Genomic DNA, 24,342 nt, shown 5'->3' on the forward strand with positions numbered 1-24,342 from the left:
GGGGAAGGGCTCACCCCATTGCGGGTGGGAACATTACTGGTCAGGTGACCCTGGGTTCTATAAGAAAGCAGGCTGATGACAGGCGGTAGTGGCACACACCTTTAACACCAGCACTCGGGAGGCAGAGGCAGGCAAATCTCTGTGAGTTTAGTCTACAGAGCAAATTCCAGGACAGCCAAAGATACACAGAGAAAACCTATCTCAAAAACTGGGAAAAAAGCAGGCCATTAATAAGTAACATCCCTCCATGGCCTCTGCATCAGCTCCTGCCTTCACTTTGAGTTCCTATCCTCACTGCTTTTGATGAGGAACTGTTACATAGAACTGTGAGTGAAATTAACCCTTTCCTTTCCCCACATTGCACTGGGTCATGTCATTTTATCACAGAAACAGTAGCCCTAAGACATTAACTAAAATATGGTAAATTGGTATGGATCTATTTAAAATATTTAAATGAGCTGGGTGGTGGTGGCAAAAACCTTTAATCTCAACACTTGGGAGGCAGAGGCAGGCAGATCTCTATGAGTTGGAAGCCAGCCTGGTTTACAGCTAGTTAGAGGATAGCCAGAGCTACACAGAGAAACCCTGTATTGGAAAAAAAATAATAATAAAATATTTTAATGTAAATATATTTTTCAATAGAAAAAATAAGTGTATATTCCAAAATACGAGTTCTCTCTGTGATATGGTAATGGACAGGTTTTTATTTTTTTTTAAGATTTACTTATGCATACAGTGTTCTGCCTACATGCCAGGAGAGGGTACCAGATCTTTTTTCCCCCTTTGGTTTTTCGAGACAGGGTTTCTCTGTGTAGTTTTGTAGACTGGCCTGAAACTCACTCTGTAGACTAGGCTGGCCTCGAACTCACAGAGATCCACCTGACTCTGCCTCCTGAGTGCTGGGATTAAAGCGTGTGCTACTACCACAAGGGCACCAGATCTCACTTTGGATGGTTGTGAGCCACCATGTGGTTTCTGGGAATTGAACTCAGGCAGGTCCTCTGGAAGAGCAGCCAGTGCTCTTAACGTCTGAGCCATCTCTCCCGTCCCCAATGGGTAGGTTTTTTTAAATCTATATTTATACTGAGATAATTATAAATTCACATTTATTTGTAAAAATAACAGAAAAATCCAGGTACAGTGGCACATACCTGTGATTTTAGTACTTATATTATATAATGAGATTCTGCCTCAAAAACCAAAACAAAACAAAAGAAATAATACAGCAGAACCCGGGTACATTTTACTCATTTTTTCTTTTTAAAAAAGATTTATTCATTGTATATACAGTGCTCTATCTGCATGCATGCCTGCATACTAGAAGAAGGCATCAGATCTCATTATAGATGGTTGTGAGCCACCATGTGGTTGCTGGGAATTGAACTCAGGGCCTCTGGAAGAGGAACCAGTGCTCTGAACCTCTGAGCCATCTCTCCAGCCCCCATTTTACTCATTTTTAACTAACATCCATTTTTAAAACCAGAAAACCCATCAAACAAATAGTCAGAGGTTCATCTAGTAAATAGGAAAAAAAAAACTGAACAAACTATTCAACCAGGAATCAACTTCTTCCTCAACCTTTTGTGTCTGTGTTACAGTATTTAATGCTCTATTTAGAAATTCTATCTTTGTGGATTGTTCCCTCTAGTGGTTTGAAAATTTCCAGAGCAGGGGTGATCTTACTATTTTCACCGTACTACCAGTGACAAGTCTAGCAAATGGGAGAAATGAGAGGAGGCAATAATATGGGGACTCAGCCAAAACCTTTCTGGGATGTGGCAATGGCTTAGTGAGTAAAAGCACTTGCCACACAAACATGAGGATCTCGATTCCGATATCCAGCACCCACACACAGCCATGTAAGATAGCACATGCTTGTAATCTGAACATTCCTTCAGCAAGATGGGAGATGGAGAAAAGAGAGTACCTGGAAGCTTGCAGGCCAGCTAGTCTGACATATGACACAGCAAACAAGAAACCCTGTTCAAACACGGTGGAAGGCAAAGGCCAACACCTGAGAGTCTCCTCTAACCTCCATGTGTTTAATGACATATGAGCACTTGCGCTCACACATACAAAGATAAAAAGAAACTCCTCAAGTCTTAGGCAGTTAAGCATTTAAGAATTCAGATTCTTTTTCAGGCCAGTGAAAGTGGTCTTGTTCAATTTCCATATAAAAATTTAGATATGTAAATCCTACTCACTTCTTACTGATTTCTCATTCAGTTAACATTTATTGAGTTTCTACTGTTAACTAGGATGTTGGATACTGAGGATTGTGGCTAACAAGACTGACATGGTCCCTATTTCTACCATATCTCTAAATTATTTTAATTTTAAATGTGTCCAGGATTATTTGTATATTTTATGAATTTTTAAGACAGCATCTCACACAGTACCTCAGGCTGGCCTGAACTAACTATGTAAATCAGGCAGATTTCAAACTTGGGACAATTCTATTGTCTCAGACTCCCAAGTGCTGGGATTACAAGTGTGAACCACCATACCTGGTGTGTGCTTTATAAAGCAAATATTTCTTATACCAATAATAATTTCTGAATACTATTTTGCCAGATATAAAACTTTGAATTCTGAGACAATGCCAAGAGGTTATCCAAATAGGCCTAAATTGGGAATCAGTTGTTAAATGAAATACTAAATTAATAATCTTATCTTTAGGAGCTACAATAAATAAAACATCTATAGTCAAGCTGTTTATCAGGCTTTACTTCTATGTACATGGCCATTTTCCTTACGAGACTACAGAAACCACTAAGGCATACAGGGCCCATGTGCCTCATTCTTTTTCTTGTTCACTGTTACATGAAACACACACACATGCATACATGCACGCATGCACTCATGCACACAGATCAGTCAATCAAATGATTGATTACTATAGTTTCAGAACCGTCTACTAAAATATAGGAACAAATAAAATCAACTATATTAAAAGTAGGTCCTGGACAGATGGCTCAGCAGTCAAGAGTACCAGCTGCTGCATCAGGAGGCCTCAATTAATTACCAGCATCTAATGGTAATGGTACCAGCATCTCATAACCACCTGTAACTCCAGGTCCAGGTGCTACAACGTCGTCTTTTGGTCTCTGTGGGCATGGCATGATACACATGCAGTAAAAACCATCTATACACATAAAATAATAAAATAAAAAATTGAATTTGATGGACTGAGGATGTAGTTCAGCTGGCAGAGTTCTTGCATAACATGCATGAAACATCTTATAAAAACCACAAATGGTGGCAACATGCCTGTAATCCCAACACTCTAGAGATCCTCAGTGTCATTCATCCTCAGCTATATACTGAGTTCTGCATTAGCCTGGGCTACATTAGACCCTGACTCAAAAAAATTAAAGTAGTTTTTTTTATGTACTGAGTCAATGCAAACTTGCCATATTACTGCATACATGATTTTCTCCTTAGCCCCAGTTTCATGTATAGGAGGGTTGGAAAACCTGATTTCTAGGAATGGCACACAGTACAAAAATCAGGTCGTTTATTCATCATCCAGTTACCACCGAATCAAAGCTCCAACGTCCCTTATCACTGACCCACTTAAAGAAGAGTGGTCCTTGTATGAGAAAGAATTTAAATAAAAATTTAAAAAAGAAAATAAGGAAAATATACATCATTATGTGTTTCCCCAGTATTCAACATCAACAAAGATTACCCAGAGTTGTCAGTCTCATAAAGAATTAAAAGCATGTTCTCACCAACTGCCAGGTAATAGCTTCAAGCAGAAAGAGCAACAATATTTTATTTTCTTACAAATAAACATTTCACAAAAATTTGACTGGGAATGTGTATGTACTTTTAAACAGAAGGAAAGAAAACAAAGAAGTAAGTTTCAGGACCTACAGACTGTATTGAAAATCTCATGGACCCTATCTTACATATAGTAGGCATATAACACCTATCAACTGAACCAAAGATATGCCCTCTGTAAGATGGGTCCGCAAAATGTCTAATACCACAGTAGTAAAGTACAATGTTCAAATATGTAATTTTGTCTGTCAGATTTTAAAAGCCTTTAAAAATATAATATGCACAAGCTTGCCCTGAGGGAAAAGAAGATGGAATAGAGATTACAAAATCCTTACATATTTTCCACAATAGCATTTGAAACTAGAAAAGAGCAAATAGTCATGGGAATACCCAAGACACACATTTACTAACAGTTCAGTGCACTTGCCATGACCCGATGGAGAAGGCGCACCTTTTCTCTAGGCTTTTTATATTTGATTATGAAATGGATGATGTACATAGGCCTTGATCTCCAGAAACTTCAGAAAACTTCAAGTTATAAGTCAAAATGTCATCAGAAAAAGAAAAGCCAGTATAAAATTTGCTACTGTAAGGCCACTGTTTAAAGTTATTTCATGTATAGACACTATATAATTCTGATGTTTGTTTTTATAACATAAACAAAGCTTTCAACATATAAATGTTTAGATATAATTTGATTAAATTCTCTTGGTGAAACCTTACTCAGAAAAGGATGTATCAACAAATAATGCCCCCAAATGATCCTGCTGAGCGTTTTTGCAAAAGAGTTGTAGTTAAATACAACTTTAAAACTGAATTAACAGTGATTAACAGTGATTGTTAAGTGTAAAAAAGTTGCAGTATTCCACTACTGAAAAATAAAGATATTTTATCAAGAAAGTTACAGTATTAGTGTCTTAGTGTCAATTCCAATTCCTGACCAAACAAGATGCTCAGTTACATCCTCAGTTAAGTCCTCATGTAGGGCCAGTTCCATTGCAACAATTCCCAGTTGGTTTTCTGTGGCAATATAGTGTATTCCTATCAAGAGAAAACAAGAGAAATATGAGCTTCAATAGAAGAGTCAGTTATAACATTTGAGCTAGAGTTTGACCCATAGTGCAGTTGTCAAAATGCTTTCATCTGTATAGTGCTAACTTGCACCTCACAATTCACACAAAGTAATGTGGAACCCAGAAGATGCCATCCAAACACGGAACAAACCAAAACAGGCAAAACTGAATCAGACAACAACCCCATTAGATGGCACTGGTCTTTGCAAGTGGAGAAAACACAGTGCTCCTTGGGAGTTTTTTCTGGGAAAGCACTCTGGCCTAAACTCAAGATTCAAATGTTGCCTTTCTAGTCCCCAGCCTGATATAACAGAGGCAGAGACGTGCCTAACTAGCATGTTATCCTTTCCATTGCATAGTACTTCTTATTCCAAAACTACATAGGCTCTTGTAATGACTTGACAATTGCAAAGAAAGCTTTTAGAAAATTTTCAGATGGTTGTCAACATAAAGATATAAGGTTTCAATAAATATGAGAAAAAAAACTCACAAAAACAGAACGATTATGATAAAAGTAGTAAGTGTGGGTTTTATATTGTGGTATGATGCAAAAACATTAAATTGCCAAGTACAAACTTGATACAAACTAAGCAAATAATAAAACTAAAAATGGCAGAATGATATGTATTTCAAAGACACTGAAAATAAAAATTTATCCAAATATATCCTTACCTTTTAACTAGGCTCTTACATTAAAACTGAAAAAAATGCAAAAGTGTGTTTATTTTTAGCATTCATATTAGAATGGAAATGTTTAATTCCAAATAAAAACAATGCTGATAGAAAAATCTTATTATTCCTTCTATCTTGCTTAATGAAATGTTAGCACATGCATATACATTTTTTAACATTATTCGTCTAAAAGTTGTAGATGGCATTGTATTTAATTCTTTATTAAGTATACAATATAAAACCATATATCTTCAAAGAAAATGTCACCAACTAACAACTTTGAAAACAAATTCTAAGTACAATAATTCTAAAGAAAACTTCAACTGAAAAATCTTATTTTTAAAAGCATGTAATACTTTGAAACTACTTTCATCTTGACATAGTTTCTTATCATCTCTCAAACTGATCTCCCACTCCTCCAATGATTTGAAAGTTATTTTTAAATGTAATACTGGACTAGATTTTGTCTAGCTTTTCCCCTTTTTTGGTTTTCTGAGACAGGGTTTTTCTGTGTAGCTGTAGATGTTCTAGAATTCACTCTGTAGGCCAGGCTGGCCTCTAAATCAGAGATCCACCTGCTTCTGCCTCTCCAGTGCTGGGATTAAAGAAGTACATCACCACTAGCTTGTCTAGGTTTGGTTTTGTTTTCTTTTCTTCTCCAAGACAGGGTTTCTCTGTGTAACAGTTCTGGTCGTCAGGGAATTAATTCACTGTAGAACAGGCTAAACTTGAACTCAAAAATCCACCTGTCTCTGCCTCCCCAGTATAGGATTAAAGATGTGAGCCACCACTTCCTAGCTAAGCTTTCTTAACAACACAGGATCACTGCAAATGCTACCATGATAGTCTTATATGGGAGTCCCCTCTGTGTGCTGTGATTACCATTAATGAATAAAGAAACTGCTTTGGACTTAAAGCAAGGCAGAACTTAAGTAGGCAGGGAAAGTCAGGCTGAATGCTGGGAAAAAGAAAAGCGGAGTCAAAGGGACGCCATGGAGCCATGGTCAGAGTCAGACATGTGGAAACTTTGCCAGTAAGCCACTGCCATGTGGAGATACACAGATTAATGGAGATGGGTTAAATTAATATGTAAGAGTTAGCCAATAACTAAGAGTTAGCTAGAGCTAATAGGCCAAGCAGTGACTTAAATAATACAGTTTCTGTGTGGTTACTTTGGTTCTGGGCAGCTGGGACGAACAAGTGGCCTCCTCCTTCTATACTAGTCTTACTGTGTCTCATCTTAATTTCCTGGGACCTTGCTACCCATTACTATCCAAGCAGCTGTCTTAAAGCACTACCTTTCCTTCTTACTCCACACAAAAGTATCCTCCTGCTACCATTTCAAATAAGAAATAAATTACACACAGTTTGAAGCCCTCAGTATATTGTGTATTTCTTTCTCCTTAAGACTACATACTACTGACGAATATGGACCAGAGAGGCTTCAGCTCTTTCTGTGTCTAGGTCTTTTTCAAGCTTCAGCTTATAACCTCTGGGAAGACAATGTCAGGGAAAGGACTTAGTGCACATCTCCTCACCACTCCTGCCACAGAAATCTTTCCCTTGAGAGAAAGTAAGCTCTTCAAACATATGACTTCTCAGAAAAGAGTTAACATAACAGGAGTTACTGTTATCCTTGGAAGTGTCTGCTTTCAAGGCTGGCCTATGGCTGACATTTCAGGGGAGTCTGACCATTAACTGGAGAGTACTCAAAGTGTAAATTACATGGTTTGTGCTATTTCCTTTTGAGAGCCTAGAATGTGGATGTGTGTCCACTAAGGGGTGCCCACATGATAAGCTCTTTGTAACAACACTGGGCCAACTAAGTCTCTAGTGAGCTCCAGCTGGCAACACTGCATATACATTATCATAGCCAACTGCTAAAGGAATTATTCATGCCCTGAGTTCCATTGGGAAATAACCCTCACAAATTTGTAGGAAGTTTCCCCTCAATTTTGCTGTGTATCCTTTCATTGTAACAAACCAGTCACATACCAATATAGTTAAATACTTAGTTGTCTCTGTAGATTATCAAACACAATTTTTGCTCATCTGGCAGATTTTGTTCACTAACCTTTTGGAGCATGTATGTATGTGTATATTCATGATCCAAATTCAATTCCATTAAAAAAAACACATTTTTAAGTCTGAGAATGACAAAAAGTAAAACAGAAGGACAGACTGATGAGACATGGTCTAGCCTTAAGAAGTGGATTGTCTGGTTGACAAATGAGTAAGACAAACAGAAATAACTCAGAGACTAAATGAAACAAGAGTTAAAGAAGTGAGGCGGGAAGCTTGGCAAAGTTTTTCAGTAGCTCTACAAAGAAAAGGAGGGTTTTACAGTAAAGAATGGAAGTCAAGTTTGCTGGCATATGCCTGAAATTCCAGCACTTGTGAGGTAAAGCAGGATTAGTCTGAGGCCAACCTGAACTACATAGCAAGACCCTGCTTCCAGAAGGGTAGGTGGCGGTACTAAGGCTATTTCTAGCTCAGAGAATAGTAAGAATAATGAAAACACACTTAAAAATGCAGATGACTATGGTGAAAAGTGCCTGGAAAGAGATCTTAAGACTAGACCTGGGTAACAGGTTTGGTTTCTTTGTGAGAACAACAGATACTTGGAAAGTGTTTGCGTATATAAGTTATAATAGAACACTAACTATGCTAGGAACCAAGAGATAAGCAAATTACAGGATCAGGAAAACACAATGGTTGGAATGCTCCTAAATATAGGCCAATGATATCTAGGAATCTAGCTTATAATGAAGGGAGCATTTTCTTCCTTTGCTTCTTTCTTTCTTCTTTTTTTCTTTTTGAGACAGGGTTTCTCAACAGTCCTGCTGTCCTGGAACTCACTCTGTAGACTAAGTTGCTCTCAAACTCAAGAGATCTACCTGCCTCTACCTACCAAGTGCTGCTATTAAAGGTGTTCGCCACTATGTCTGGCTTGAAGAGGGACATTTTCAATTGGCAAGGAGAGGACAAAGTATTCAATAAATGATGTTATAAAACTACTAGTAGGAAACAGATCTTGGTTTCATATTATATCATAAAAAATCTAATGGATTAAGTATGTTAACTATAAAACCACTTGACACAGTAAAGAATTTTCCTAAGAATAATTTTGATATAAAACCTCAAAGTCATACTGAAGAAATATGACAGACTCACGTCAGTCTTGAAAAAGTTCAATGATGTATGAAGCCAACCTAAACAGTTGCCAAACATAAAGTAAATACTAGCAAAATATATGGTAGGGTAAAGCTTCAGTGAGTCAAGAACCCACAGAAAGGCCAGCCTGATCTATAGAGTGACTTCAGGACAGCCAGGGGTACAAAAAGAGAACCTGTCTAAAATAAGAAAGTAAAGAAGAAAAAAAACCCTCTAGGGAAGCAGATATATAAATAAGATACGCTATTAATAACCAAACAAAAGTAGATAATGATGTGGGATTCTCCTATGTATGCTGTAATACCACTGGTGAATAAAGAAACTGCCTTGCCCTGTTGATAGGGCAGAGTAGAACTAGGCAGGGAAAACTAAACTGAATGCTCGGAGAAAGGAGGCAGAGTCAGAGAGAAGCCATGGAGCCACCTCCAGTGACAGATATGCCGAAACTTTGCTGGTACATCACAGCCACATGGCAATACTCAGATTAATGGAGATGGGTTAGTTTAGGATATAGGAGTTAGCCAGAAATACACTTAAGCTATTGGCCAAACAGTATTGTAAGAAGTTAGAGCTAATAGACCAAGCAGTGATTTAATTAATACAGACACTATGTAGCCCAGGATAGGCTGGAATTTACTGTGTAGCCAAGACTGACCTCAGTCTCACAAACTTTCTGTTTCACTGCTGGCCACTCCTCTCAAGTGCTAGAATTACAGGTGTCTACCATCATATATTGTAGAAATGCTTATCTTCTTTAAGAATGTATAAAAGAAGTTGGGCGGTGGTGCATGCCCTGAAGCCCTGCACTTAGAAGGCAGGGGCAGGAAGATCTCAGTTAGTTTGAGGCCAGTTTGGTCTACAGAGTGAGTACCAGGACAGTTAGGGCTACACAGAGAAACCCTGTCTCAAAAAACCAAAACAAAAAAGAAAAAAAGAAAAGAAAAAAGAAACTAGGTATACTTGTTCATAATCCCAGTACTTGTGTAGCTGAGGTTAGAGGGTCAAGAGATCAAGACCAACCTGGGCTATATGGTAAAATATTGCCTCAAAATGTTTTTTTTAAATATTTATTTATTACGTATACAATATTCTGTGTGTATGCCTACAGGCCAGAAAGAGGGCACCAGACCTCATTACAGATGGTTGTGAGCCACCATGTGGTTGCTGGGAATTGAACACAGGACCTTTGGAAGAACAGGCAATGCTCTTAACCACTGAGCCATCTCTCCAGCCCTCAAAAATGTTTTTAAAAAAACATATAAAAGAGAAATGAATTAGAGAAGTCACTTCCCAGATCACAAAGTTTCAAAGGTGATATTGCTTCTGGTAACATATTCTTTATATGTTGACATGTTGCAACTCAGTAAATTCTTGATGATTCATTTGATCTCAGTTCTTTGTCTTTGTGCTGTATGACTTTCAAGCTTTCTTTCAATTCCCAAGGTCATAAATCCCAGTCTCAGACTTCCTTTCCATGTATCTTTTATGCCTTTCCTAGCCACGGGGATTTCTAAATGGTACCTAATGTATAGCAACTGAAGGAATACTGAAGTATGGATAGTTCTAAGGAACTTTGTGCCTTCCTGACCAGATGTACAAGTGCTGATGGTTTTTTAATGTCTATCTTCTTACCTCTTACATTTTATTTTTTTTAATTTCTTGAAACTAAAATATAATTACATTATTCCCCTTTCCCTTTCCTCCTTTCAACCGCTTATTTTAAAAAAAAAAAAAACCAACAACTAGGTTTTGGTTCTATTTTGATATATAAATAGACCATCAAAAGTATTTGGTTTTCTGAGACAGGGTCTTAGGCTGTATCCCTAATTCTCTTAGAACTCACTATATATCCCAAGCTTGCCTTGAACCCATGGTAACACTCCTATATTAGCCTGAGATTACATGCCTGAGCCACCATGCCCACTGTCCCTCAAGTTTTCCAAAAACTTCCTCCTGGAATGGGGCTTGTTACATGCGATATTTCTTGGTGATAGTAGATTAAAAACAAGCCCTGTTCCAGGAAGTAATGGATATACATTCCTCATTGTCCAGTTCAAATACAAAATTCAAAAATAAAGAGACCCATTATGGCCAGGCAATGGCAGTACACGTTTTTAATCCCAGCACTTAGGAGACAGAGGCAGGTGGATATCTGTGAGTTCCAGGACATCCAGAGCTACACAGTAAAATTCTGTCTTGAAAAGAAAAACAAAAACAAAACAAAAAAAGGAAGGAAGAAAGAAGACAGACAGACAGACATTATAAATGAAGACAGGAGACAACTAAGGAACTAAGGAACAGGGTCCTGGATTAGATCAGACTGTTCTTAGATTATATTCTCTTTGGTCCAAGATGGCCCTTTTCCAGGATCTTGACCAAAAGAAATCCTCTTTTGTCAGGATTATTTCCATTGGTAGGCTTTTTGTTTGTTTGTTTCTTTGTGGAAATTTCTAAAATCCCTACCCTTACCTCATCCAATCAGGTCCCTGCTGTCATTTAAAGTGCATCTTGCTCAGTCCAATTCAAGAAGGAAGCAGAGGACCAACCCTTGCTCAATCGTGTGTGTGTGTGTGTGTGTGTGTGTGTGTAAGTGTATATACAAAAACCCAGACTCCCTGTGGGGCAAAAGGTGTTCCAATTCTGGACCCTTCTCCTCCTTACAGAAGGTTCTCTCTCTCTCTCTCTCTCTCTCTCTCTCTCTCTCTCTCTGTGTGTGTGTGTGTGTGTGTACGTGCATGTGTGTATGTGTGTGTGTGCATGTGTGTGTTTGTGTGTGTATACACTTGAAGGGCTGTAAACAGCTAATGGATGTAAGGAGTCTGGCGTGCCAGAATAGAATTAACACAGGTTTGTCATGAATATGTGAGATTTTTGTCTTTTCTACTTTTCTATTTCTGCTTGGGATCTTATTTTGTGGGTAGTTGAGAATCAAATGCAGTTTTATTGAAGCCATTGTTATGATGCTAGGCAATTGAAGGGATGCACTAAGCACATGTCTAGAATCAACCCTTACCACTTTTCCAAGACTGTTTTATAGTAGAAATAGAACAGGAAGTATGCATCTGATAGCACAGAAAGCAGACTGCACTGAAGATGGGAAACACAAAATTCCCATCATGTTTAGCAGGCTTAGAAAAAACAATAAAAGAAGTCATATGGAACCACAAAAGACCACAGATAGCACAGCAATCCTAAAAAGTAAGGACAATGCTGGAGGAAATTGTATGATAGAGCTATAATAATAAACACAGCTTGATAATTGTATAAAAATAGACAGAAAGACCAATGGAATAGAATAATGGGTCGGGAAATAAAATGGCAAAGCCATTTCCACTTAATTTTTTGAAAAGGTGGAAAAATATGCTATGCAAAAAGAGCCTACTCAATAAATAGTGGCAGCAAAGCTGAATTTCTAGCCAGAGAAAAATGAAATTCGACTGGTCTTTCACCTTGTATAAAAATCAATTTAGAATGCATCAAAGACCTATAAAGCCCGAAACACTGAAAGTTTTAGAAAAAAACACAGGGGTGACTTTTCACGATATTGGGGTAGACAAGAACTTAATAGAACACCAACAGCACAGAACTAATACTAATATCAAGTGTAACTACATGAAAATAAAAAGTTTCTGCACAGAAAGGGAAATGGCAAACAGAGTTAAGAGAGCCCACAGAATGGGAGACAAGGGGCTAATATCCAGAATTCACAAACTGCAAAATTCCTAAGTCCACCCATTATTCTGCAATTTTTAAAAATTTATTTATTTATTAAAGATTTCTGCCTCCTCTCCACCACCACCTCCCATTTCCCTCCCCCTTATTCTGCAAATTTTTAACTTCCTTTTTCTTTAGAGATAAGTAGTAATCCATTTTTATATGTACCAAATTTTCATTATCCACTCCTCTGTTGACTGAAGAGTAGGTTGATTCCAATTCTTTGCTACAGTGAATAAAGCAGTAATTAAAAATAGGTATGTGTGCAAATATCTTTATGATAGGGTATGAAGTTCTCTGGGTATATATGCCTAGGAGTGAAAAAGCTGAGTAATATGGTAGTTATTATTTTTTTATTGATTTTTATTGAGCTCTACATTTTTCTCTTCTCCCCTCTCTGCGTCTCCCCTTCCCTTCAACCCTCTCTCAAGGTCCCCATGCTCCCAATTTACTCAGGAGATCTTGTCTTTTTCTACTTCCCATGTAGATTAGATCCATGTTTGTCTCTCTTAGGGTCCTCATTGTTGTCTAGGTTCTCTGGGATTGTAATTTGTAGGCTGGTTTTCTTTGCTTTATGTTTAAAAACCACTTATGAGTGAGTACATATGATAATTGTCTTTGTGGGTCTGGGGTTACCTCACTCAAAATGATGTTTTCTAGCTCCATCCATTTGCCTGCAAAATTCAAGCTGTCATTATTTTTTCTGCTGTGTAGTACTCCATTGTGTAAATGTACCACATTTTCCTTATCCATTCTACGGTCGAGGGGCATTTAGGTTGTTTCCAGGTTTTGTCTATAACAAACAATGTTGCTATGAGCATAATTGAGCACATGTCCTTGTTACAGTATGATTTAGCATCCTTTGGGTATATATCCAAAAGTGGTATTGCTGGATCTTGAGGAAGGTTGTTTCCTAATTTTCTGAGAAATCGCCACACTGACATCCAAATGGGCGGTACCAGCTTGCATTTCCACTAAGAATGCAGAAGTGTTCCCTTTACCCCACAACCTCTCCAGCATAAGTTGTCATCAGTGTTTTTGATCTTGGCCATTCTTACATTTACACAATGACTGTATTACTCTACTCCTACCAATCGTAAATATGGATTTCCTTATTTCTATACCCTCTCCAAATTCTACTCTTGGATTTGTTGATAACAACCATTCTGATAAGGGTGAGGAAATTATCTCAAAGTAGTTTTAGTTTGCAGTTTTCCTGATGGCTAGAGACACTGTACACTTTATAAAAGTTATTGACCATTTGCATTTCATTTGTTGACTGGCGCAGTTTTATCTCCTTGGCATTTTATTTCTGCAATTCTTTGTGAATTCTGGACACTAGCCCCTTGTCAGAAATACAAGGTTACACAATCTCAGAAATAAATAAAACCATAGCTCTCTCTCATATGCAGAATGTAGCCAACGATAGATGTATATAAGGAACACACAGACATGTGAGAACAGTACAGCATGAAAAGGAGAACAAGAAAGACTAGGATAAGGGAACGAGGATGGAGTAAATATTGGCAATAGACACAAGTTATGAAAGAGTTATGAAAAAGAATATAAAGCTATTTGTTTCCCTAGTTCTAACTCTGTCTTAGTTTTTTTTTTTGTTTTGGTGGAAGATTAGTGAACAAAATATATCCAATACTGAAAATGTAAAATTTAATGTGAAGCTTCAGAGCTTTTGTTTTTAATGTCAATTCTAACTTTATATAAATTCACTAATTTATATAGACTTTGGGTATGACTAATACTGCTATGGTTTTACTTATTTGCAAGTTTTAAAATAATATAGTTTATTAAAAATACTTCTGATAGACCAGGTATATGGGAATAAGTAGGTCCAGATCTAATTTCATGGTATCTAGACTACTTAATTAATCATGCCTCAATTAATTAATCCAGGTGGAGTCTAACTACTAAAAGAATGGCTTTTCCAACACCACAAAAACCTAAAATGTGATGAAATGCATATTAGCTACTGCTCTTTTTCTGTGAAGAGACATGACCATGGCAAGTCTTATAAAATAATTGCCTTGGGGGCTTTTAATTGGGAGCCTGCTTACAATTTTCAAGGATTAGTTCATGATCATCATTCCGGGAAGCAGACAGACACAGTGCTAGAGCGGTAACTGAGAGCTTTATATCCTGATTAACAGGCAGCAGGCAGAAAGAGAGACACTGGGCTTGGTGTGGGGGTTTTTGAAACCTCAAAGCCCACTGGCAGTGACACACATCTCCTTCAGCAAAGTCACACCTCCTAGTCCTTCCTAAACAGTTCCACTAATTGGGGATCAAGCATTCAAACATACAAGCCTATGGGGCCATTCTCATTCAAACCACCACAAGAGGCTACACAGATTAAGGTATCTTTCTAGGGTAGAATTTTTAAAGTTCCCTCTGATGCCAAAACTTGGGATATTAAATGATTTAACTACAGGCTGCAGGTATGACTCAAAGGTAGCATACTTGCTTAGCATATGTAAGTCCAACGGTTTTATCTCCAACACCACACACACCCACACTCACACACACAGACAAAATGATGCAAAAGGTACCTCACACTCAGTAAACCCATTTGTGTAAAAGTGTTCTTAATTTAAAGAAAATGAGAATCAACATTAGCAGAAACCAATAATTTAAGACTTGATTCTTTTTAGGGCATAAGGACTGAGGTAAAATGGACTGATGGGACCAGTCAACAATTTTCTCACATGTGATGTAGTTTTACAGTAGTACCTGCTAGAGGGAAAGCCTAAAGTTCTAGTCAGTCATAAGTTCCTTAGTTCAGACCTGGCAGATAGAATAGCTTCCATGTCTCATTCCTTTCTCCAAAGATTAGGAAAATGGAGATCACCTGTTATATAGCATACTAACAGCAGGGTACCTAATTTCATGCTATATTCAGAGGGCTTTGTTTAAATAAAACTCTATATAAGCCTATCTGAAGATTGCTTGCAAGTACAGACATTGGCCAAATTGGAATAGGCCAAATCAACACACATATAATACTATGATAAAGGAATCTAGCTTATGAAAAATAATACAAAAATCTATTATTTTGTAAGTCAAAATATGTTTTTAAAAAGGAGATATTCTGCATAGCTGTATAATACTGCTACAAGTCACTGCTTATAAAACAAAGATCCCAGGTATGGGATACTTCCTTACTAATTGTTGGCCAGAGAGATCCCAGAGACTCCCACAACAATACAACCTATTGCCATTCCTCTTGGTTGCCTACCAAAACTAGACGATAAGATCTTATTGCTAAAGACTCTACACACCTTGGTTACAAGATATAGGAGAAAGCAAGCTGTAATTGAGATGAATGCTTCCTCCCTGCTGGCTAGATTTCACACTGCTGGATGCTGCTGTGCAGGCTGCTAGGGGAGTAAAGGCATCAAAGGTCTTACCAGAGGTGGACTCAGCATACCACAATGACAACCACAGACAATATATGCTCACTGATACAATAATGGCACAACTATTATAGGATCAAGTGTTCTTGAACTGGATTTAAAGTCAACTCCACAGGAGGGAATACAAGTCTAATACTATAAATCCTGTCAAAAAAAAAAAAAAAAAAACAAAAAACCTATGGCTGGGAAGGTCATGGATCCAGGAGTAGGGCTTACTATTGTTTAGCTAAATTTAACATGGTACCAAACTGAAGTCTAAATATTTATGCTTAAACTTATAGACAAATGATACTCCCAGCTTTGGTCAGAGAAGCTTTTCTTTGTAGTGAATACCAATAAAGATGCTTCAAATAAGTGATGATTGAGTACTCAGAAACAGGATCTTCATTTATGCCAACCTCTCTAAGGCACAGGGAACACCACAAACTAGAGTATGGAAAGAACAAGATAATAGGGAGGAGGACTGCAAACACTATCTTCAAGACATGATAAAGCCATGTCAAAAAAATGATCTCACAGCAGCTTGCTTGCACTTAGCATACATAAGAACAGGAATGTCAATAGCCAATCATGGATCAGAGGAGGACTGACAGGCCCCTACCCTCTGTGGTGGTTTGAATGAGATCGGCCTCTAAAAGCTCATGTAAGTTACCTCTGTAAGTTGGTAGAACTGTATAGGAAGCATTAGGAGGTGTAGCTTTGTTGAAAGAGGTATGTCACTAAGTAGAGGCTTTGAGGTTGGAACCCAGATCATTCCAAGTTAGCTTTCTCTGCCTTGTGCTTATGAATTATGGAGACTTTAGCTATTGCTCCAGTGCCATGCTTACCTGCCCATTGTCATGTTCCCTGCCATGATGGCTATGGACTCTAACCCTCTGAAACTATAAGTCCCAAAATAACTATTTCTTCTGCCAGTCGCCTTGGTCATGATGCTCTGTCACAGCATCATAAAAGTAACTAAGACACCCTCCCAGTTTAACATTTAGTAACTGATGAATTCCTGGGAAGAGATAATCATTGCCTTCAGTTGTGGGCTAAATGGTGAGCCCTAGAGGCTCTAATGGACAGTTGCAAAGATGTGGCCACAGAGATAATCTTGGTTAAATTAATGATCACAAACAAACAAACAAAAAAAACCCAAAAGCAAAAAACAAACAAAAGGCATGAATGTGAGAAAGGGGACCTGTGGGAAAAGGGAGGGAAAATGGCAGGGAGAGGAGGGAGATAATGAGAAAATGAGGAATCAAAGTAGACAAAATATATTACATACATGTAGAATATTGTCAAACAAAAAATTAATCAATTTAACGTGTTCTATTTAGCCAGGCATGGTGGGACATGCCTTTAATTCCAGCACATGGGAGGCAGAAGCAGGTAGCTCTCTGTGAGTTCAAGGCCAGCCTGGTTTACAAAGCAAGTTCCAGCACAACCAGGGCTACACAGAGAAACCTTATCTTGAAATATATATATATTATTTTAAAAGGAAAGAAAGAATATAGAAGAATATGCCTAAGTGAAAGAGTATCATTAGACAATGGAAAAGTAGTAAATACCAAACTTTTGGCCTTAAACTTGTGGTAATCCCCCCACCTCTGCACTCTAGGTGCTGAAATTACATACCAGGCCCAGTTTTGATAATAATTTGGAAAAATCCAATGTGTGCTTGGATGACATCTAAAGCATCAGAATAGCAGTGAAAGGCAACAGAGAAATTGTCCTCTGACCCATAGTGGTCTAGCCTCTAACTGTAAACTGCTATATTATAGGTCATCCAGTCTTTACTTAAATGTTCATTTTAAAGGTTAACTAAATGACAGAAATGCTAAAATACAACGTTCAGAGAGCTGTGTTGTATAATGATTCCCTCCAAGATTGAAATATTCTATCCTGCAGGGACATTCCTTGAGCAGGAAGTAAACAATTCAAGATAGTTTCAGAAAGTCCTTGAAACTGATCAGATTCATGAGGCTCCTTCCAGCCAGAGTAAATAATAAAAGCTAAGAGTCCTTCTCAGATGGAAGAAAGCTGAGCTGAAAAGACTCTCAAATGGGAATCAAGCTACCAAGAATACTAAGAAGAGTTCTCAAAGGAAAAAAGCTGCAAAGAAGATTGAGACCAGACCCACTGCCAGAAGAGGCAAAAACCAGCAGAGCTACCTGGAGGTTTGAGACCAACTGAGGCCCCTAAAAAAGTACTCTCCGACCTGTTGAGCTGCCTGCAAGCTGTGCAGTGTGCTCCAGGTTGCCAGCTTTGTAAACTGCCACCAGTGCTGGACTGGGCTTTGTGATGCAGCTGTCCTTGAGTATTTCTGATCCTGCAAGTAACCCCAGTAAAACTCACTGGTTACCTTGTGGGACCTTGGTGATATCTGTACTTCAGTCTGTCATAGGTTCCCTATCTAGGATGGTAGACACATATGTTACATCTTCCCAGGAAAAGTTTTGTCATACAATAAACTGGCATATGCAAATTGTTTGAGGTAGAATGGCTAAAAGCATTTTAAGTTGAAATAGTTTCACAGTTCCATAAGCATTAATCTTGAAGTTTTCATTTAACTACCATACAATGAGAGCATTTAAAAAATCTAGGTTGTTTCTTAAACTAGATGAAAAACCCAATTATCTAACAAACATTTAAAGTTACTCAGAATTTTTAAAAGGTTATCGTCAAACTAACCTTTTTTCTCCTCAGAAATCTGTTTCTGAATTTATTGGTAATAAATCCCCTTGGTCCAGCAAACCGTAAACGCTGGTATTTAGCCTGAATATACAAGCTCTTCCGTACCAGATGTGACTTAAAATGGGGCTGGAATCTGCCACCCAGAAAGTTCTGTAAAGGATCCAAAGAGAATTAAATGTTAAAAATACAGTTCCCCAATCTATTCTATTAGTATAACAGACAGGAGAATAATAATTACAACAGGCCTTAATTCTAGGCACCAACAATACTGGCTCTAAAGTATTTCTTCAAATTAGATACTAGCTTATTTTTTGTATTATTTAAAAAAAAACTTTGCTCTATAGAAAATAGATTTTAGAAATGGTTAGTAATGAGCCTAGGAAGATGTCTCAGTCAGTAAAGTACCTGTTAAGCAAGCATGGGGACTTGAGTTCAGATCTCCAGTACCTGACTATAAACGCCAGTGATAGGGAGTGGGGTAGGGAGGTAGTGATAGGCAGATCCTTGGAGTTTATAGGCAAGCCAGCCTATCTGAATTGTTGAGCTCCTGGTTCAATGAGACACTATCTCAGAAAATAAGGTGGATCTAGTTTCATTCTTCTACATGGTGAAACTCACGCTTCCCAACACCATTTATTGAAAGACAATTGTTTTTCTTCAGTGTCTATTTTTGTTATCTTTTAGCATGAACTTATATTCAGGTTCTCTATTCCACTGATCTGTGTTTATTTTTCACAAGTATTATGCTGATTTTCATTACTATGGCTCTGTAGTTAGCCTGAAATTACACATGCTGATACCTCCTACACTATTCTTTTTGTTCAGAATTGTTTTCCCTATCACTGTGTCTTTTGTACTTCTAAATAAATTTTAAGGGTTTTTCCTACATTCATGAAGAATGTCCCTAGATTCTATATATTACCTTTGGAAGGACAGCAATTGTTTTGTTTTTCAAGACAAGGTTTTCCTATGTAGCAGCTCTGGCTGTCCTGGAACTCACTCTGTAGACCAGGCTGGTCTCGAACTCGCAGAGATCCACCTGCCTTGCCTTCTGAGTGCTGGGATTAAAGGTGTGCACCACCACTGCCCAGCAAGAACAGAGATTTTTACAATATTGAATCTTCTGAGCCATAAGCATGTGAACTCTTTCCGTCTTCTAGTGTCTTCCTCAAATGTTTTCATCATTATCTTAAAATATTCATTGTAGAAGTCTTGTTTCCTTAGTTAAATTTATTCTGAGATATTCTCTGTGTGTGGTATTCTGAATGAGATTTTATTAATTTTAATTAATTTCTTCTTTAGTATGTTTGTCATTGATATATTAGAAGACTACTAACTTTTGCATATTAATTTTATATTCTGTCACCTCACCAAAGATTTGGCTCTAAAAGATTTGATGGAGTATCTAGAGTCTCTAATCATATAATTTGCAAAAAGGAATATTTTGACTTTTCTTATTTGTATCCCTTTCATTTCATTTTGTCTTACTGATCTAGTGAAGATTTCAAGTATTATACAAAATGGCAGTGGAAAGTAGACATCCTTGCCTTGTTCCTGATCTAGAGCTTTGTGTTTTTCTCCATTTAGGATGATGCTGACTAAGTTTGTGACATAAAGCCTTTATCATGTTGAGACATGTTCTCTCTAACCTCTTCATGACATTTTTTTAGATTTATTTATGTTTTGCCTGCATGTGAATATGTGCACTACATGAATACAGAGCTGGCAGAGGCCAGAAAAGGGCACTGAATCCCCTGAAAGTGGAGTTCTGAATGACTGTAAACCAGGTGCTGAATATCAAACCTGAGTCCTCGGCAAGAGTAATGAGTAATCTCCTATGAACTATCTCAGCAGCAACAAACCCCCCACATGACTTTAATTATAAAGAGATGTAGGCCTTTCCTACATTGATCATGTGATTTCTATCTTTGCATTCATTTATGTAATGAACTACATCTACTCATTTCCATATGTATCTCTGGAATTAAGCAATGTGACTATGATAAATATATTTTAATACAGAAAATATGCAACTATTTGATATATTTTACTTTATGTATATCAGATATAGTGAGCTTTATTTTATTTTTTTATTTTTGTTGTCACTTTGTCCAGTTTGGTATCAGGACAATACTGGCTTTGTAAAAAAGTTTAGAAGCATCCCTTTCTTTTCTACTTTGTAAAACAATTTGCACTAGTGTTAATTTTTTTGAAGACATAATAAAATTCTTCAGTGAAATCATCTAGCACTGGAGGATTTTAGTTGTGAGAATTTTTATTATTGCATTTTTTTTCCAAGACAGGTTTCTCCGCTTACCACTGGCTGTCCTGGAACTAGCTCTGTTGACCAGCCTGGCGTTGAACTCAGAGACCCACCTACCTCTGCCTCCCAAGTGTTGGGGGGTATGAGCCACCATGACCTGACTGGTTTGTCTTTTTAACTTACTTCACCTTAGTCTAATTTTGGTAGGTCATATGCATCTAGAAATTCATCCATTCCTTTTAGTAGAATATAGGTTTTCAAAGTATGTACTTATGATTTTCATTTCATTGATACCTATTTTTATATCTCATTATTCATAACTAATTTTATTAATCTGAGTGTTCTCTTCCTTTGAATTGATCTGGCTAAATTTTTATCAATATTCTTTATTTTCTCAAGGAACAAATTCTTTTTTGGAGGAGGTTTGAGAAAGGATTTCTCTGTATAACAGCCCTAGTTGTCCTGGAAGTAGCTCTGTAGGCCAGGCTAGCCTTGAACTCATAGAGATCTGCCTGCTTCTGCCTCCTGAGTGCTGGGATTAAAAGCATGAACCACCACTGTCCAGCTCTAAGAACAAATTCTTTATTTTACTGATTCTTTACATTTTTGTTTGTTTCTGTTCTTAATTATTTCTTCCCTTCTACTACCTTGTCCAGTTTATTCTGTTTTTTTTCCCCAAGGCCTTAAAATATTTCCTTATTTGAGATCGTTCATTTTTTCAATGTCTCACCCAGCACAAAAGTCAAATCCTCAATATAAAATCTGGTACCCTGAATCTGATAAATGAAAAAGCAAAGAGTATACTTCAATATATAGACCCTAAGGTTTTCTAATATATAGGTGTAATGATTTTCTGAATATGACTCTAATAGCACAGGCAATAAGGCCAATGACAGATAAAAGGGTTCTTGTGAAACTAAAAACATTCCTGTACAGCATGAGAAGACATTGACTGAATGAAGAAGCAGTTCACAGAATGAGAGAAGATATGTCAGCTATATATCTGATAAGAATTATTAACTAGAATATACATGAAACTAAAACATCTAAACTCCATAAAAAACAAACAAGCCAAATGTGCTAAGAGACTCAACAGAGAGTTCTCAAAAGAAGAAATATAAATGGCTAGAAAACACTTTTAAAAGTGTTCAATATACTTAGTCATCAGGGAAATGTATTTTAAAACTATTTGAAGTGTAATAAAGATGGCTTTAGCAGTTACAGCTTCCAGAGGACCAGAGTTTGATTCCCAGGACCCACGCAACAGCTCCCAACTGCCTGTAACTCTAGTTCCAGGGAATTTGACACCCTGTTCTGGCCTCCAAAAGCACTGTATACACATGGTATACAGATATACATGAGGAAAAGCATCCATACACATAAAATTAAAAAAATAATAAAGCTATTTTATGATTCTATCTCACCCCAGTCTGACTGGTTGTCATCAGTATGCAAAGGATGACAAACACTGGCATGGTTGTGGGTCAAGGAAACCATCTATACAACACTAGTGGAAGTGTAAACTGGTATATCCACTTTATATATCAGTCTAGAGTTTCCTCAAAAAAATTAGAAGTATTCATATGGTAGAAGGCTACCATATGAGCTATACCACTCAAAAAATGTATCTTACTACAGAGACATTTGCATGTCCATCATCGTGGTAGCTCTATACACAACAGTTAGGAAACAGAATCAGTCTAGATATCCATCAACTGATGAATGGATAATGAAACTGTTGTATGCACACACAGTGACATTGTATTCAGCTATGAAGAAAAAGGAAAATAAGGAATGAGCAGGGAAGTGGATGAAACTACAAAAATGCATTCAAGGAAACCCAGACCAGAAAGACAATGCATGGTCTCTATTAAGTGCTTCAACTCGTGTGTTTAACTTGGAATACCTATGTAATGTGTTTAACTTGGAATACCTATGTAATCCAGGAAACTAGAAATTGGATACTGTTGCTTTAAGGAGGTGGGACAGCAGTATATAGGCAAAATGAAAATGGAGGGGGGAATACTGGGAACAATGCTGTTCAAATAGGTACTTTTAAACTTTGACTGTGTTTCATATTGTGCTATTAATATGAGATCTTAAGGATAAGCAAGAAAGGAAACATCACAGTTTAATAGTAATTGATGTGTTTGTGTAGAGTTGACAAAGATGTACTGGTGGTTTTTTTCATGCCAACCTGACACAGATTGAGGTTGTCTGGAAGGATGGAACCTCAGTTGAAGAACTATATTCATTAGATGAGACTTTGGCACATCTGTGGGGTAATTTTCTTAATTAATGCTTGGATCTCACTGTGCAGTGCCACCCCTGGTCAGGTGGTCCTGGACTGTATAAAAAAGTAAGCTAAGCCATCCATGGAAAGCAAGCCAGTAGTAGGCAATATTCCTCCATGGTCTCTGCTTCAGTTCCTACCTCCAGGTTCCTGTCTTAGCTTCCCCTGGTGATGACTGTAATTCGTAAGCCAAATAAACCTACCCAAAGATGATTTTGTCAATGCTTTTTCATATTAACAGAAAAGCAAGCTTGGTCAGGGTAACTTAAAAAACAGTGCCAGGTGTGGGATACTTCCATAAGAGTTGTTGACTAAGGGTGCTCTAGAGGCCCCAAACAAAACAGGCTATTAGCATTCATCTTGGTTGTCTATAGAAATAGTTGATAAAATCTCATTGCTGAAGACTTCTTGTACCTTGGTTACAAGATACAGAGAAAGAAAGTTTGAATTGAGCTGGATGCTTCCTGCTGTATAGTTTTTACAGTGCTAGATGGTGCTGTTCAGGCTGCTGGGAGAATAAGGTAACAGTGGTCTTACCCAGCTGTGAACGCTGAACTACACTACCAACTTGCCAGGCAAGATGTGCCTATTGGTACAATAGTGGCGTGATTGATACAAGGATAACCAAGTGCTCCCTCATTGGATCTGAAGCCCAGTCCACAAGAGGAAATCCATGCCGAGTACTGTAAATTGGGTTAGAAAAATAAGACAAAACTATGACTAATGAGGCCTTAGGTCATACTACCATTGATTAGCTAAATTAACATAGTGTCAAACTGTCTTCTAAATATCTATGCTTATTCCCATAGGCTTATCTTAAGATTAATTAGAGAAGCTTCACTTTGCAGTGAATGGAGGTGAATGCAGAGACTCATGCAAGCACAACATATTGTGAATAAAGGATGGCTGAGGGCTCAAACCTAATTAAGACTTTTTATACCATCCACTTAGGTCTTACAGAACATTATGGAAAAGAATAGGGGAGAAAGAATACAAGAGCTATAAGATGAGAAGGGTGGGGAATGCTATTTTCTAAGCACGATACAACCAAGGCAGTCATAAACTAGCACATTTAATAGGCAGCTACAGATGGGAAAGAGGACCATAAGGTCCTATCACACAATGCAGAAGCTTAACACACACTACTGAAACTAACAAATTCTGGGAAAAGGAGAGTCAAAGTACCCAGTTAAATAATGTTTTCAATGATGAACCCACCAGGGTCTAATGGATAGTTTCAAACCCAAGGTCATCATACAA

General features: G+C 37.6%; 1 protein-coding gene across 1 annotated transcript in view; it reads right to left on the bottom strand.

Moving 5' to 3' along the window:
• Nucleotides 1-4,579: 4,579 nt before the first annotated feature.
• Nucleotides 4,580-24,342, bottom strand: part of LOC121441342 (BCLAF1 and THRAP3 family member 3-like) — a 55,839-nt gene continuing 36,076 nt past the window's right edge. Inside the window, exons 11-12 of the mRNA XM_041642474.1 lie at nt 18,524-18,676; nt 4,580-4,827 (exon numbers count right to left, since the gene is read on the bottom strand). Of these exons, the coding sequence (XP_041498408.1) occupies nt 4,756-4,827; nt 18,524-18,676 (225 nt within the window). The 3' untranslated portion in view covers nt 4,580-4,755. The remainder of the gene's footprint in view (nt 4,828-18,523; nt 18,677-24,342) is intronic.

Source organism: Microtus oregoni, unplaced genomic scaffold (genome assembly GCF_018167655.1).
Source record: "Microtus oregoni isolate MIOR12 unplaced genomic scaffold, Mior012 000074F_ref0000038, whole genome shotgun sequence".
NCBI lineage: Eukaryota > Metazoa > Chordata > Mammalia > Rodentia > Cricetidae > Microtus > Microtus oregoni.